Source organism: Strix uralensis, chromosome 11 (assembly GCF_047716275.1).
Source record: "Strix uralensis isolate ZFMK-TIS-50842 chromosome 11, bStrUra1, whole genome shotgun sequence".
NCBI lineage: Eukaryota > Metazoa > Chordata > Aves > Strigiformes > Strigidae > Strix > Strix uralensis.
This window is the reverse complement of record NC_133982.1, coordinates 11,512,465-11,529,616: the sequence shown is the minus strand read 5'-3', so window position 1 is coordinate 11,529,616 and position 17,152 is coordinate 11,512,465. Positions and strand designations below refer to the sequence as shown.

At 42.2% G+C, this 17,152-nt stretch overlaps 1 protein-coding gene across 8 annotated transcripts in view; it reads left to right on the top strand.

Moving 5' to 3' along the window:
- Positions 1–4,838: 4,838 nt before the first annotated feature.
- MAP2K5 (mitogen-activated protein kinase kinase 5) overlaps positions 4,839–17,152 on the top strand; it is a 141,399-nt gene continuing 129,085 nt past the window's right edge. For all 8 annotated transcript variants that reach the window (XM_074880149.1, XM_074880152.1, XM_074880148.1 and 5 more), the window contains exons 1-2: positions 4,839–5,092; positions 12,988–13,036. In XM_074880149.1, the coding sequence (XP_074736250.1) occupies positions 4,958–5,092; positions 12,988–13,036 (184 nt within the window). In that variant the 5' untranslated portion in view covers positions 4,839–4,957. The remainder of the gene's footprint in view (positions 5,093–12,987; positions 13,037–17,152) is intronic.

Here is a 17,152-nt window from a genome sequence, read left to right as displayed (position 1 = left end):
CGAGGCTGTCTTATAGAAAAGTCATATATCTGTTCAGCATTTAAAAAAATACGGAGGAAGCCCCTAAGGTTTGAAATGATGGGATACTCTGTGTTATAATTTAGCCAGTTTGGATGCAGTATGGTTGCTGTTTGCTTGGTAAGGTAGACTACAGACAGCTTAGAGTGATTTTAATAGCAATTGCATCACTTTAAGCACAGTTTATGAGCCCTGTTCTAGTTCATTATAAAACCAATTTATTACTTTTGGTGATATTAATAATCCTAATAGAATTAAAACTGTAAAACATGATTAAAAGCAATCCTTCAGACAAAAAATCTGATCAAGGAAACTTTGCAGTTTAAAATGTAAATTTCAAAATAGACCACTTTTAAAGAATGCTTGAAATTTTTGAACAAGATTATAAAATATTACAAAGTCAAACCTGTTTTTATAACAAGAAGAAATGCCATTAGATATGATTGTTACATGCTTAGTGATTCATGGGCCTGGTTATATACATGCTTTGTGATATATGAATTATTTAGTAAGAAAAATCACAATAATTTTGTTGTTACTCAAGAATTTATAGGTTGACAGAAAAACAATTATGCTGCCCCTGAAGCTGGTCTGATGGGGTACAGTAACATCATTAACGATACACAGCCATTTTTGCTCAATCCAACTGGCGTAGTTTAAGTTGTAATTTTTCAGTAATTGTGTATCATATCTAGTCTTTAAAATATACATAAAACATGCTTGTAATCTGCCATATTTCAAAATATGTTCATAATTTAAAGCAAGAACTAAACATTTAATAATTTAGCCTGAATCAAATTTACTGTTGTGGGGTTTTGGTTTTTTGGGTTTTTTTTCAGTTCAGGATGAGTTTCCTGTAAGAAAGAGTTTTAAAAGATCCATTTGAGGCCAGATTCTGCTCCCACTGAATTGAAAGTAAGATCATTTATTTCCTGATATTTGGTTCACAAATAGTCCTTTGCCTCTTATTCAGAGAGCCTGTGCAAAGTGTTTCTGCCCGTTCAGGCCCGTGCAAAGGGACTGCAAGGGGTAGTGGGAGGGCATGGAAGGAAGCAAGACAGCCAGTTTTCTGCAAGTTTTAATACAGGTTTTAAGGGATCTTCATCTATACATGTGTTGATCAAGCTGGTACACTTGGGTGATTCTTTCCTAGGAGAAGCATTTTAGAGAAGAATATGTTTAGAAAGCCTGGACACTGTTGACCTACTTTTTTCATAAGCCTAAGGGAATTCAGTTTGCTGCACTCACTGGCAATCTGAAGATGTGGGAAGGAAAAAAAAGGTGAATTTCACCATGATACGTTATTTTATCAATGTAGAAAGTTACGTATTACTCTTTAAAGAAAAAGACATGAAAATGTATGCTTCTAAAGCAATGATCAGGTGCCATTTTCTCTAGGAAGTGAAGAGCTTGTCTTTTTTATTTATAATACCTATCTAGAAACTGGTACAGGGAGGAAGCAGAGATGATGAATTGAATTTAGTGAACCAAGGACTGGCATTTAGATTCTGATTCCTCTGAGTCTGTTTTATATACTGTATCTGAATTACATGTAATATAGTACAGTACTGGTAATACAGTACTCCAAAACATCTTTAATAGTTAAAATATTGACTAACATTTAGCACACGTAGTTAACAAGTTACCTATTTAGTCTGTTACATAGTAAATGCATGCTGCTCCTATGTCATAGCTGGGCAAATTCTAGTAGTAATGAGGTTAAAATTTCCCAGAGATGCTCAGTAGGAGCTGTAATGAAAATGTTGGACTTTCTGACTCTATCCTCAGCTTCTTTCCTGTGCCTTGTGTCCTTCTATCCAACGGTCTGAGCACAGGACTAGAGGAAATTAGTTTTGGATCCTCATGCTTGTTGTAGTGCACTTCAACTCCTGCTATGGCCTGGTGTAATCTGCATTAATTTACCTGCTTTCGTTTCCACTGAATATTTACAATGGGCATATTGTAAGGGTTATTATAAAAATAGCACATAGCATATATGTAAAAAAATGCAGCGTAAAGAGGACCGTGCATGTTCTAAGCACTGCATTTTTCACCTGCATCAGCCTGATCTACTCCTGAGACTAAGCTCACACATCCCTCCACTGCCAGCAAGGAAAACCTCCCAGCGACAGGTCCTGGAACAGGAATATTCAAGAATAGGGCCAGGGGAGTCAGCTCTTTCCTCCCTCTTCTTTTTATGGAGTTTTGGTAGAGGGGCTCAAAACTTCATTATATGATGTCTGTGGTAGTGAAAAGATTGAAAATGACTTGTGTTACATAACTTCCTTTGCCGTGGGAATTAGAGAGGGAAACAAGTAATTACTTATTTCCTTACTTTTTGAGGGCCTTGCACATTATCATGATAACTGTCTTCCAGGCAATCAGTGGGGGACAGCATTTTTTCCATACCACTCACCGATACTCCTGGGAGATTCTGCCGCATGGCAAATCTAATAATTTTAGTATCCTTCTGTGTCAGCATTCTGCTTTACCTTGAAAACAAACATTTACTTTCTTTCCATGGCCATCTCCAGATCTCCTCTGTCCTCCCTAACCGCAATGGAAAGCAGCAGAGAGCAGCAGCAGACTGCAGAGACAGTTGTTCTTGCGCTTGTAGCATAAAACCAGCCTGGAAGTCTGTGGCACTGATGGAGGATATTTCCCCCATGCAAATAAAAACAGAATTTATAGAAGTCATGGGCTTCATGATCCTCCTGTAATTAAAGAACTGATATATTGTTCCTTTGCAGATTTTGAGCGCTATTTCATTGTGGATAGACAATAACTTTGGATACGTAATTATAAATAGGAAATCCATGCATATTTCTTGCTGACAGCTTGTCATCTGGATTTAGTGGAGAAAATCAGTCTGCTTAATTATTTTTTTTTCTGTGGCTTTCTGGAATTCTTGAACTTCCTGTGTCGGAAACTTTTTAAGAGGAGATTCTTGGGGCAGTCAAATACTGAACTTTAAGAATATTTTATGATACATATTAAAAAATACCTGAGTTCTTGCTACACAGATTTTCCCCCAACACTGAGGAAAAATATAAAAATAGATTTTTAAGTTCTGTTCTCATAGAAGAAATTCTGCAGGATGATAAAATAACTATTTGTTTCAAATGTTGGTGCAGTTAGAATGAAAATTTCTTATGAAACATGGGTTTTAAAGTACGTGGCAAACCTGTATCAAGAAGCACGTGCTTGATGTGCTGTGCTTCTTAAGATATAAAAACCTTGAAGTTTGATTACAGCTGCATCAACACAAATCAGAATGGGGGATTAAGGTTATGATTAGCCCTGGAAAATCTACATAATATTTATGCAAATCTGGCAAATTGAGTTGGTTTTCCCCATAGTCTTGTAAATGAGAGAGACATTTTAGAAAAATTGCATTTCTATAGAAATTCTGTGATTTTGTATCCTATTCTTTAAAATTTAATAGAAAATGAATCTGATTGAAATGAACCTGACTGAAAGGTATACAGGGACTGTAGGTAAAAGGTTCATTTGAACAGAAAGATGTCTGTGTGGGCAGCACCAATCCCTTAGATACTTAGGAGTTGAGGCTCTATTAATTTCTAGTGTAGGAACTAAATTATAAAGTTATTGAACAGAGAGAGAATTTATCTCTGCTAATGGCCATTGAAAGATCCTTTTTTTTCTAAAGCTCAGACAAAGTAGAATTCTCATATGAGGAAGCTTGAAGATGTTTCAGGAATTAAATCAAATATACCTTCCATTTTTCCCCCCTCTAAGTTGATAATATCACTCAAATAGTCCAGTTTGTCATAAATGATAATGTGAGAGATTGTAATAAAACGTCCAGGTCAATAGCCAGCCTACCATGGAGATTAATGCTCTTCTCCCACTAAAAAGAACCGGAAAGTTTTGTGCTGCAGAGCTGTACGGAGCGGAGAGCCTTCCCTCTAACTTCTGTCAGGGAAAAAGTTTTTTTTTAAAGGCTGAACATAGCATATCATGGCTTGTGATTGTGGTACAGAGATTACATAGCTGTCATGCTCAAACTGATAACCCTTTTCTGCTGCTGAGGATGCTGGATGTAAGCTTTTAACAGGGGTTTCCTTCATCAGAGCTATGCTTTAAGACAGACCGTGTTTTGAAACAGGCCGGTTTCAGTTGTACCACTGACCAGACATGGAAAAACTCTGATGAAAGAATTTTACCCAGACATCAGTATCGAAGATACCTAGCTGAGTATTCTGTAGTTTGGAGAAAAGAGTGAAGTATGTGGCAGCTATTGGCAAAGCTGCTTAAAGCACGTTAATACAGATGTTTGGCTGTTCCAGTAATGGGCAGAGCACAGGGCAGTCCCGTTTCCAGTGCCCCACGTTACTGGTTTGTGTTGTGGTCCCAGTGTCGGGGTCAGGGTAGGGGTCTCACCCCGAGGCGGAGAGCAGCGGGTTGATGTCTGCATACGTGTTTTTGTGGGGGGGATGGAATAACCTGGAGACAAAAGCCCCGGGAGTTAAGGAGATGCTGTCACTGGAGGAGACCCCAACTCATTACTCTCTATTTTGGGAGCACTGGGGACCCTCCACACTTTTTAACTAAGGCAGGAGTCCCAGCCTGGCTCTGATTTGCTGTCTCAACAGTGGTTTTCCTGTTAAAAGGAGACGGCATAACGGAAGGGAAAAAAATATTAAAACTGGTGTCTCTGCGCTGCCCGGGCGGGCTGCCACAGCGCCGGCGGCCCCTCCTCCCCGCAACATGGCGCCGCCTCCTCCTCCTCCTCCTCTTGTCCCTCCTCCCGCCCCTCACGTTTTGGTTCCGGGGCAGCGAGTCCTTCCTGCGGGCGGGGCGGGGCGGGGCGGCGCAGGCCCGGCTCGGCCCGGCTCGGCTTGGCCCGGCTCGGCTTAACTCAGCTCGGCTCGGCAGCCCCGGGCCCGCCGCAGCATGTGAGCCCGGTGGGGCGGGGATGCTCTGGCTGCTCTGCGGCCCCTCCCGCGCCATGGAGAGCCAGGCGCTGGTGATCCGGATCAAGATCCCAGACGGAGGGGCCGTCGACTGGACCGTTCACTCCGCGTCTCAGCTGCTCTTTAGGGACGTGCTGGTGAGTCCCGGCGGGGGCGGCGGTACCGGGACACCCCCCACCCCACCCCTCTTCCCGTAGTACGCGGGGGGTCTGCGGCTCCGGTAGCTCCGACCGGTCACCCGGGTCGGGTGGGGAAAGTGGTAATAAAAATCCTCCCTGGAAGGCGAAAGGTGTCTTTTTTTTATTATTTTTATTTTTAATTTTTTCGTTTCTTTAGGGACGGGTTGTTTTTATTGCCTCCTGTCTGCGCTTGAAAGTTTTAATAGGAAAGTAATGCTGGTAGAGGCTGACAAAAATCGGGGGCCTGGGGCAGCGTCGGGCCCCTCGTGCTTTAAGGGGAGGCGGTGCCGGTGCAGCGGCACGGGGTGGATTTGTCTCATGTGCAGAGAAGCGTTTCTTTGCGGTGAAGCAGTCAGGAGGACCCAAACCGCAGGGCGGTGGTCCCAGGCCATTGGGAAGCTCTGCAGGGTTGGTTCTTCCAAGGGGTTGACCACGAGGTAAAGCCCCGCGCGCAGCGTCCCTGGGCCTGTGCGCCTTGGCGCGATGGGCAGCGGGTCATGGGGCATCGCTTTAGGGTGATTTAAAAAGATGATGTTTGTGGAAATTAGCGCCCGCCTGGCTTGGGCAGGGCGACGGACTCGTGGGCTGTAGCTGTACTTGCCTTCGCTGATATTGCCCATTGCTGCACTATGGGTTTGTTGCATCTCCTTTGCCCCAAACTGTCCTCAAACCCTGCCTGCCTTATTTTCTCCCCCACTGCACATCAAGTATACAAGAATCCTCTGTTTACTCAGCAATAGCGGTGGATACTTATCCCACTTACTGTTTCTCCTTAATTGCATCCTTAGCCCAAAGAAAAGTCTAGTCTTTGTGTGCAGTTCATACGTATTTTCTTCAGGATGCCCTCATCTTTCCTCATAACACGTCTCTGCTAGACACTCCATGTGCCCCTATTTCTCTAAAAAAAAATCTTCCCATACCACGGATCATGTCCATATTTAATTTCTTCTGTTGTTAGTAACATTGGAGAGAGATTCTGCAGATCTCTTTCAATGTGTTGCATTTTGCTGAGAAGACACATGGGGATTAAGGGGTTGATTTGCTGGAAGACGTTCAATGTTGGGCCTGTAGAAGTTTGCAGAGGTAATTGGAGTGGATGGCAGATGTTCCAGATTTCGTTCTTTCTAACATTTAACATTATCCAAGGCTTTCTGTAGGTGGAGGAGAGGGAGCAGAACTTTTGACAGGTCAGTGAGATTTTTGGGAGGAACAGTTTCTCCTTGGAGATTGCTGTGAGTTTCCAGTGGTTACACAGCAAGCCTGGGACAACCCACTCCACCCTTCAAAGACAAGCGGTGCAAATCTGAGCCAGGTTTACTCCACATTCCGCTTCATGTTTCTCAGTATTTTCCCAAATAAAGTGAGATAATCACTGATGCGTGGACTATCCTTTGGCATTTTAGGATTATTTGAAATTTAAGTTTGGTTGTATTACTTAAAAGTAAATAAAGAAATGCTGTCAGGATGAGGGCATGGCTTTACAAAACCATTTTGCTTTTTAGTTTTCATCCTTAATGTTTCAGTAGAAAAGCAGCTGGGGGTATGTGGGCCTTAAACTTGAGCTCTGTAGTCTGTTTAACAAGTAGGTTGGAAAAAAGTGCTGTTGAAGTTTAAACTGCTTAAACAGTGTATGCACTAGGAACTGGAGACCATAGTTTACTCTGAGCTTGTGGTCCTACGGGTGCTCCAGGAGTCTTCATTTCGGGCAGCAGTGAGGTCTGGAGACCTGTGTCTGAAGCTAGTGAGATCTTCAGGCAGCACAGCTGTAACTTGGTGGTTGGACTATATCTTACACCTAAGACTCTGCAGCTGCAGTTTCTGTTGAAGTTCCTGTAACAGCTCCGTCAGGTTGCAGCTGGGGCCAGTGTATGACTTTTTGAGCTGAAGTTAAAATGAACCTGTGTGTTCAGTTGTGATACAATACAGACAGTGTGCCTTTTGGAGACAGATCCCAAATAAGCAGAAGTACAATATTACGGCTGTTGAAATAGCTCCAGTAGGCTCTACCTGCACTGATTTATTAGTTGTATCAGGGTAAAGTACTGAACTTGGGTCTAGTGAGATGCCCTGCTGCGAGGAGTTTGAGTAATTGCCTCCAGCATGCTGAGAAGGGAGCTTGACAGAGCCCTTGACATCTGAAGTGCTTCTAAGAGCTTTTGTGGTCAGTGGACAACACGGGAGCTTGAGGAGCACCCAAAGTCATCAACGCCTGCAGTTAACCTCCAGTCACGTGGAAGTGATGCTTCCTGAGAGCTGTGGCCACTCTTAAGTGTGAAAGGGTAACAGAGGAGGACGTGTCAGGCAAATCTTCAGCTTGGCACATCTCAGGACTCTGCTTTTCACTGCTAATATGTTTAGGGAGGCAGTTATGTGGGGGATCTGTCAGAGAATAAATCAAAGCAGAGGGACTGTGATATAATGGGTCATGCAGAGCATTCTACGTACTGCCAGAGGGGCAGTTCCCGTGACCAGCAAGCCTTGAGTTCACTCATACAAACCATCCCTGCTCAAAGGCCAAGAACTGCAAGCAGGTTTGACTAATGCAACGCCCGTCTTGTTCTGCATCACTATTAAAGTCACTGAGAAAAGAGGTTTCTAATTCTTCCCACTCCACATACGATTTTGATGCTCATCTTAGTTGTTTGCTTGCAGCTGTCTAGCAGATCTACTGGACTTTAAAAAATTTATTTCTCCAGTTACGAGCAGGTTGAGCTTCCTGTTTCATGACGTAGGTGGCAGTTTCTCCAGTCAGCAGATGATGTTGGAACATGGCAGGAGCATACATTGCTAGTTTTCTTACAAAATCCCAGCTTCTGTGGTTATGCTCACATTCAGCAATCACTGTTCCTCCCAAACTTCTGCGATGGTTGTACAGGACACTCTGTACGTTGAGGCAGCCACAAAACATTTGGTGATGTCCATGGCCTATGCTGTAGGCACTTCTGCCCCAGCCAGGCACAGCTGCCGAAGCGAAGAGCATACCCTTATGCAGTTGTTTGATTTAGCACAGCAGAGCGCCGTGGAGAACGGCACTAGGCGGGTGACCACACGTGCTGGTCGCTGTTCTGCGCAGTGCAGGTTGAGAGCACAGCATTAACAGTATTCTGAGAAGATGCAACTGCTGCAGATCGCCTGTTCTCTTCACCTAGCTCCTCTGCAGACGCAGGTCTGTCTCCAGCCGTCTGCACACTGAATTATTTCCACCCACTGATAGAAGAATATGAATAGTTCCCGGGTTGAAATGTCCAAGCTCTTTGTTGGGTGAAAGCGGATAGGTTTCTGCATCAGGTCACATCTGTGTCGGTGATGATAATTTCCAGTTACGCACTGTTAGGCTGTTACGTTGGGTGTAGCGGTGACAGCAGTACCTCCATCCTAACTGGAAGTGTTGGATTATGTGTGGTGAGTCAGTAGGTGATGACACATTTCTCGCCGTCAGTGGAAATCTCAGATGTGGGGATGATGGGTGTTATGACAGTGTTTGTCTGGGAGTGCAGCCACGCAGTAGTACCATTCCATGATTGTCGTTTTCCTGTCAAAAACCCTCTCTTGTGCACCGTGAAATCTTAAGAAGGAAGAAGTTTAATAAGGTCTGAACTGTCTCAAGGCCCTCATTTGTCTAGCTGATTGTGTTTCAGGAGGTGCCATCACAGTATGCACATGCACTTAATTTATCTGGTAACTACAGAAATTAAATGAAGTAAGGTTCCGTACGCTAAAGCGTGGTAGGTCTGGCACCACGTGTGGTTGGGGAGGGCAGGAGCAGGGCTGACCCAGGCTTCTGTTGTCCTTCTGCCTTGGCTGTAATTTCCACTCCTCTGATAGGCAATTACAGAGGGCTTATGTGTTAGAGTATCAATTAAAGATAATGTGGAGAATTGAGACATTTCCTGCTAAGGTAAATTACTAAATAGTAATAATCCAGTCAGACCCCACTGTTTCCCTTACTGTCCATGTCTCTCTAAACTGAAGACATGGGGATGCAAGGTACCCCTTTTTTCTGAGCTCCTGCTGTTTGGGGCACCATCAGGCTCTGAATAATCCCCGTCGTTTGCCCTGTTTAGCACTGATCTGGCTCTGCATGGTGCTGTGCAGAGCACAGCAGGCGTGAGCCTGCTCTGGGTACCTGTGGTCTAAGGGCATTGATGAGAAGTACCATCTTGCCTTGAACTGCAGAAGCATGTTTATTAGCCAGTTCCAAAAAAGCAGGTGCATACCCCCAGAACTCTAGCATCGGTGAGAACTGGGGACTTGGGGGAGCCTTGAATTAGCTGCATAGTAAGGCTTCTGAGGTAGGTCCCATGGTCTGCTTTGTATTAAGAAAGCCCCATAAAATTATCTTTGGCAATAGCAAAATTTTTTTTTAAACATGATTTTAGTTAATTTAGCATCCTAGAAATGTGAGCAGCCTTGTGAATACAAATGAGCATAGCCTTGCAGGGTTTCAGGCTGGCATGCAAGATTATTTCCATCTTCCCTTTTCAGAAAAGAAGCTGTGGTGTAGAGTCACCAAATATCCTGTCCGTAGCCATAGAATAACCTGTTGGAGTCCGGAGTCTGCTCACTGTAACGTCTTACATGCTAAATGACACACTTCTTAATTTTCATCTGCTCTAATTCTGTCTCTTGGAGGAGCCTTTACAGGTACTAAACTGGTATTTAAACTGGAAAACCTGGTACCTGCAGGTTGGTGCTGGTGGTTGACCTCGAGGTAATAGGATGGTGCTTGACCCATGGAAGCAATGTTCCTTGTATGCTTTAGGTTAGGCATTTTCTTGATTACTTTCCTAAACTGGCTGCTAAGAGCTGTTCTTCATAATGTCACTTTAAATATGTTCTGTGTATATCAGCTTTGCAGACCTGTAAGTTACCTGTAAACAGATTTATTTTAAAGGCACCATTAAAGGAATTACAGTGGGTTTATTTTTTTCATCAGGCTGTCTAGGTTCGTTTGCTTTGTCTGTCACTAGAGTATTTAAGCACTTGGTGTTAGTTCCGGATAACTTCATGATGTCATACTGAGATAAAACAAATTTTAACTGAAACAGGAGTGAGGGCCATGGGTTCAATATTTACACTGTTGTTTAAAGCAGTGCTTTCACATTGCCTGCTTTCTCTCCCAAGAGAGAAGTGCTCCACAGCTCTTCTAGAGAGCAGATTTGATGGAGTTCTTGTTTCAGCTGCTGTTCCCTGTTTTTTCTCCTCATTGTTAGTGGCTTTTCACTTTTGTGAGATAAAGTAGAAGCTATCATCTATGTGAGCCCACTTGAATAATGTCTACAAGTTGTAGTATTTTATTGTTTGTGATCCCTGTTTTGATAGTAGAAAATCATCACGCATGCATAATCTCTTGGAATTTAGAGTAATCCTTTAAGCTTGGGTCACTGAGAGGTCTGCTGAATGTTTGTGCATGAAAATCTTATGTAGCTGATGAAAATACTATGGTAACAAGAGAGTGATGGTGTAATTTCCCTCCCTTACACTCCCTGCAAGGCTAGATTTTCTCAGATGCGTTGATTTAATTGAAATATTGAAAGCTGACCAGAGCAAAGTTTTTGTGGTTGTTGGTAGGGTTTTCTTTTCAACTGTTTATTTAGTGTAAGACAGAGTTATGGTACATAGTCCTTAATTTAATCTACTTGGTTATTACCCATTTTAAAGAAGTCCCAATATATAGACAAAGTTATTCTGAAGTGGGGGGGGGGGTGTGTAAGAATTTATCATCACTGTTCCAGTGCTATTGAAGCTTTGGGAGTCTTGGAGCTTTGCTAGCAGACATTTGGGGCCATCAGAACTCTCTCTGTCTCAGTGCCATGCTTACATACCTCTTAAATACAGTTTTTAAAGACCCCAGAACTGGGGTCCTTTTCTGATACCAATTTTTAAATCCATTTCATGGAAGCATGGATTTGTGCCCACCTAAGAGCATTTTACAAGTGGCTTAAATCTAACACAATTAAAGTGTGTTTGCTGAGGAATTTTCAATGTTTAACTAAATGGATTTAGGAATAATTAGTTATCAGTACATTCTTCTGTTTAGGCAAGGCTTTAATTTCTTGTTAGGAGCAGAGGGTGCAGCTTGGCTGGCTTTTGACAGAGGACAGACAGAGCTGTCAAACCCTGTAAGAAGTATTTAAATGGAAGAATTTTTGTTAACATGACAATGTTTTGGGGTTTTTTTCTTTTTTTGGCTCCACAGATTTACAGTCTACAGAATTAGGTAAGCTGTATTGCACATCTTTCGTATATAATTAATAGTTTAAATTAAATACTATTGATTTTTTTTTTTAGCATCTAAACCAAAAAGACAACATGAGAAAGTTTTAGAAATATTATTTGCTTCAGTTAGCTCTGTGGAAGTCTTTAGGTTGCTTTTGCTGCTTTCTCGTTGTATTAATTGTATCTCTTTAGCATTGCACAGAATGTTTAATTTCCTGGGTTTAGACTAAGCAAAAGATAGAGAAAACAGAAGTGACAGGACAGTGATCACTAAAGCTTTGATGTGGGGGAGTGCTTAGCACCCCAAGATGCTCACAGTGTATGTACTACAATAAATACTGTTGTTCATTAATTTCTAATCACTTCGTGACACTGTCAGTGGAGAGATTGTCTGACATGAGAAATCAGGCAGCAGGAAGGAAAAAACCATGCTGTGCATTTATGCCGTGCCCTGACATGACATATTGCAGCCTCGCAAAGGCTGACAACAGCACATACACTGGGAGGCTGGGATGACTTCAGTCTGAGCAGCTGTTAGTCACTGAATTTTGAGTAAATGCTGTATGTAAAGACTCAAAAAATAAAAAAGACCTCTCTTCCTCGTGGTTTAGTTGTACAGGAAAGGCTTGTATTGGCATAAAAATGCTGGTTTGGATCAGAGAGGTGTAACAGTTGGCGGTGTTGGGTGTGTTTTGTGATGGGCTGGTGTACGTGCAGCTCACATCTCCCCTCAGAAAGGCACCGCGCGGCATCGTCGGAACGCCAGGGCTGGAGGCTGCCTTCTAGGTTAGTGCTTCCACTTCTTGGGGTGTTTGAACCTTATTTCCTCCAGGGCAGTCAATGTATTTGAATCTGTCTACCAAGTTTTGAAGAAGTTTAAATTCTAATGAAGAACAACAAAGAGCCCTCCAAACTTTGCGGCTTGCGGAGAGCGTCGCGAGGCACTGCGCTGCTTTGCGGGGCAGCAGCAGGAGCTCAGCGCAGCGGCTGGGTCCCACCGCTTTCCTGGGCCGTTGCGGAGTCAAAGCAACAAAAACTTGTTTAGTCTCACAGCTGCTGTTTGAATTCATGATGGCAGCCCTAAACCCATCCTGAGCTGTTGGTTGCCCTCTTGTTCCTGAGCTGCAGGCAGGGCAGGGGTGGGAGCTGTGTGGTGAGGTTGCTCTGTGGTGGGAGGGAGGACCAGGGCAGTTCTTTGGAGGTGAAGAGGAGGAATTGGGGTCATATAAGCAGAAAGACCGAGAGACAAAACATGCTTTCTTAAGTAAAAAGTCAGTCATAAACCTCTCCTTTTATGACTGACTTCAATGAGTTAGATGTATATTTTTCTATAACCTACAGACAAAACCGATTCTTTAAACTGCAAGAGCAGACAGCACTGACTTGTTTGCGATTATGATTGAGTTATTTGTAAAGATAAGTTTTCTTCAAGGTAACGTGGAGAGGAAGGAGAACAGCACCATGATTTGTACCGATTTGTGTTGTGCGCTAAAAAATTGGTTATTTTGGGGCAGTGGTAAGTATCAGGTCTTTAAGTCTTCAGCCTGCAGCTGGGGAGTGATTAAGATGATTTACTCTAAGTCATCTCAGGCATTTCCCATTTGATATATAGCTAATTGTTCTTTACATTTTAGGATGTTATCGGTCAAGTTTTGCCAGATGCAACGACAACAGCATTTGAGTGTAAGTATGACTTGTATAAACTGTCTCCTTTGTCACATTACAGGGCTGTCATTTTTTTAAATAAATAATGTTTACGTTCATTATATGTTACAGTTAAATATTTATGCATTAATGCAAGTTTAATGATGATACTGAACTAAGCAATATTTTATTATTTAATCACATCTTGAATGAGCATATTTCTACAATATAGCTTTAATTACCAGCATGACCTTACCATGCTCTTACTCCTCATTGCAATTATATTGCTCGAATTAAATGAAAAGTATAAAGTACCTGTAGGTTTAAGTTTTTAAAATTTTAATCCTTCATTGGAAGAAACCAAAAGAGCAGCAGCTTTTACAGAAATGTGGTACAACGTACAGATTTTATACCAAATATAGCAGTCTTAGAAATTAATGTTTCCTTTCACTGGAACAAACGTTTGTTTTTTGGTGGAAGGGGTGCTGTGTGTTTAGTTTTCTTTTTTCTCTTCGGCTGGGCTCAAGCTAAATACACCATCTCTGTCTCCTGCGTGAGAGAGGGAGGTGTCAGTAGTTACTCAGCTTCAGCTCCTGGAGGAGGTAGGAGAGCTGCAGGAATGTGCAAACTGGTTAGGCTTGGGCAGTAGTAATTGCTTCTAAAAAGACATGTGGGTCTGGTTGAGAAGCTGGGAAAAAGAGCTTCTGTGTGGGATCTGAGAAAGCTGTAGGCTAGGGTTCTCCATAATGGCACTTGCACCTCATGAAGGTGGTTATATTCTGCTTTTGCCAAGTTAGAAAAGCTCTCAGTGATTATGTTAGTGGAGATTTAGACCTGTATCTGCTAATATCTATTTCAGCTCTATTCTTTGAACCCTGATTATTTTTATTTTTGGAGGGATTCCTGGGGGATTGTCCTACCTGGAGAGCAGTAAGCTGCAAAGGGGAGTCAAACATCTGTGTTGTAGGGGATAAGATACTGAGCTAGAGTTTTGTTCCAAGTGGAGTGGGCTCCTGCTATTCCTTTTAATGTTTATTATATTTTTTTTTTCTATGTAAGTCTGTTTTCCTTTGATAGAGATGACATAGCAAGAAGCTGGAGGGGATTAGGAGTGTTATATGAGTAAGGTAGTGATGCTGAAGGTGAGAGAGCAGATATGACAAGATAGGGCCTTGCATTCTTATTAGCATTTCTCTCCCTTTTAGAGCTTTATGGATAATTCTGCATGTAGATAATCAAAGGAAACATTGCTTTATGGTCCTTCAAGTACTATTTAGCGCTTTCCATTTTTCTTTTTGTATGTTTGTGTTTTCCTTTCCTAAAATACCAGAAACCTAAGAATGGAGGTTTTAAGTGTTATTTCTCTGTAGCCTCAACGTCTCTCCTGTCCAGCTTTTTAAAACAAGACTTTCTGCAGAGACCTGAGCACAACCAGTCTCCAGACCTTGCCTTTTTCTTTTTTTTTTAATTTTTATGATTTGTTAATATTTTTTTTACATACCTCCCACATCGCACATTAGCTTTGTTTGAACTTCATGCACCAGTAGCAGTTGCTGCAATCAGGGCAGTAGCCCATATTAATGGTACCATGTGTAGAACTTTCCTGGAAATACTTATTTCGTTGTGTCTTCTAACATCTGCTTCTGTGCTTTCAGTTCATGTCTCTAGTCTGTCATTTACATCTGCACAAAACCATTTCCCCTGCCATTTAACTGGCATCTAAAATATGTTATGTATATTGATGCGTGATGTTTCTGGTTACTTTTTTCATATCAAATGCCTAGATTTTACCAGTTCAAGCTTCTTTCTCACCTGCTTCATTGCTTCTTCAGATGTAGATAATTGCCATCCGGCGCAGGCTCCTCTACTGTTTGTTTAGTTGTTGTTATCTACAGTTGTACCATCCATTGCGGCTCCTACCTGGGGCTGCACTTCTCCCACTGTTGGACCTTTATGTGGAATTCGCCACTGTATTACACATCGCTACAAATAAAATCACTAACAACATATGGCCTGTTATGATCCTTTTATCCAAACTCTGCCATTTTGTATATTTGTGACACACTGCAGATTTTGTGAAGATTGCTTCATAATATTTGTTTACCATCTGCTGCACTCTATTTGGTATCTTGTGAGGATTTCTTCCTCCATTTTAAGTGACATTAGCAAAATCCTGCCAGTACGTAGGCTTTTTTGGTTCTACTTTTGCTTCCCTAATGTGCTGGAAAATCGTGTTGCTGTGCTCTAGGCAAGTAGAGAAGCCTGGAAATCTTTCGGAACCCTTGTGTCATCATATCTAGCTAGTTTTTGGGTTGTGCCCACTTAAATGTCATGATAGGGTGGCAAAGGATCTTTGCACAGATACAAGAAATATATTTTTTTTCTGGTTTTGTTTTTTACAAGCATTACCTGGCTATTTTAGATTTGGCTTTTTTAATGCCAGGTAACATTTTCTGCCTTTTCATCAACATATTTTTAATTTATTCTCTTTATACCACATCAGGAATTTTGCAGTTCGGAGAACTTCAGAATTATTTCTTAACAATTTGCAATAAATAATGTGCGATTATTTTTTGTTTTGCTTTTAAAAACACTTTGCAAGTGGGCTCTAAGAGTTTTCCAGCTTTTTTTTCTTTTTCTGGTGGTCCCAGCTCAGTTTGTTCCCTCAGGCCAGGCTTGTTTAACAGTTTTTATCTCTGTATATTCATCTCTCTGTCATATGTTTGCCCTCTTCTGCATTTTACTCTGATCCTTTCTTGTCGATGCGCGACGTTCGTTGTGTTCACTGTTCCAACATCTGCTTCTTCAGCCTTTCTTACTCGGTTACACACTGCGACTGGGACTTGGGTTTCGGCCAGGTAGCAGTTTTACAACTCCTCCTCCTTTCTGCCTAAAATGTTTCCAGGCGAGGCAGCATTCAGTTTCAACTCACTAACTCTTCTTAATTTTTTCATCATTCGTGACTCGCTGCAGGCTGGTAACCCTTGCAAGTAGTTTTAGCGATCTGGCAGTTCACCAGTTAAATTTCCATGAGACAAGGATCTTGTAGGACATTGCTGTGCTATCTAGTTCCTCTTCCAGATTCTGTGTTTCTAGTGTTCCTTAGCTCTCTTCCAGTATATTTTTAAAGTGTAATCCTAAGGTTTTTATGTTACTTTTTTTCCTTATTATTTCTCTCTTGTTGTTTTGTGCTCTCTTCTGCATTATTTTCCTCTTTTCCTTGCAGCCTCAGAGTTACCTGCTAGGTTTTCAGAGGCAAGATGAACAAACTCCTTTTCTCGGGTAATTTTAATTTATTGACTCAGATCTCTTCCCAGATTCTTGTGTGTAACTAGGAGCAAAAGTGAGTTTTCATCTAGGGACATAATGGCACTTTTGAATGTAGTAGTACACGGGGACTGTGATTGCAGAGAGCACGTGTATCAGAGCACATCTGTAGAGATGGGGACAGACAGACAGACAGACTACCCCAGCCTCAGCTTGCATCCTGAGCTGGTCAGGAGCAAACCTGCTCTGGCCCCAAAGCCATATAAATGCACTCGCTCATCTCCACATGCTCACCCTTTGGTATTTAACAAGTGTTTGAAATATCGGGGGTGTGTTGCCTCCTGGTTCCCCAGTGCATGCTAGCTTGGGCAGAGTGCTTTGCTTTTGTAACCGTCCATCATGAGAAGAATTGTTCTGGTCTGTCCATCCTCGTGTGTGTGGATATGTCCTGACACATCAGCTTTCAGGAAGTGGTGGGTCTCTCAGGCCTTTTAAATATCCCAACTCAAATAGGCCTGTGTGGTTGACATTCCCCACGATAGATGTTTTCTGGCCAAAAAGGAATGTGAATTTGTCAGCTGTTCTTTGGTATCTGTTGGATGTTTCGTTGTTTTATTTTCAAAGAACTCCCTGTCCAAAGGGAAAAAACCAAATGTATCACTGGGCTGCACACCAACATGCTTTGGTTGTGGGGGTTTTTTTTGATAAGTATCTAAGGAAGATATTTAAATGGCAGCAGGCAAAAACTGGAGACAGATCATTAACCCCTCCCTTCTCCCCCAAAGCTAGAGCAATGAAAAGAAATTAATATTTTGTAACTGATTTGGAGGGGAGGGGTCTGTTCCCTTCATCTGGCGCCTGGTGCAGCTCTCCCACCGGTGCGAGTGT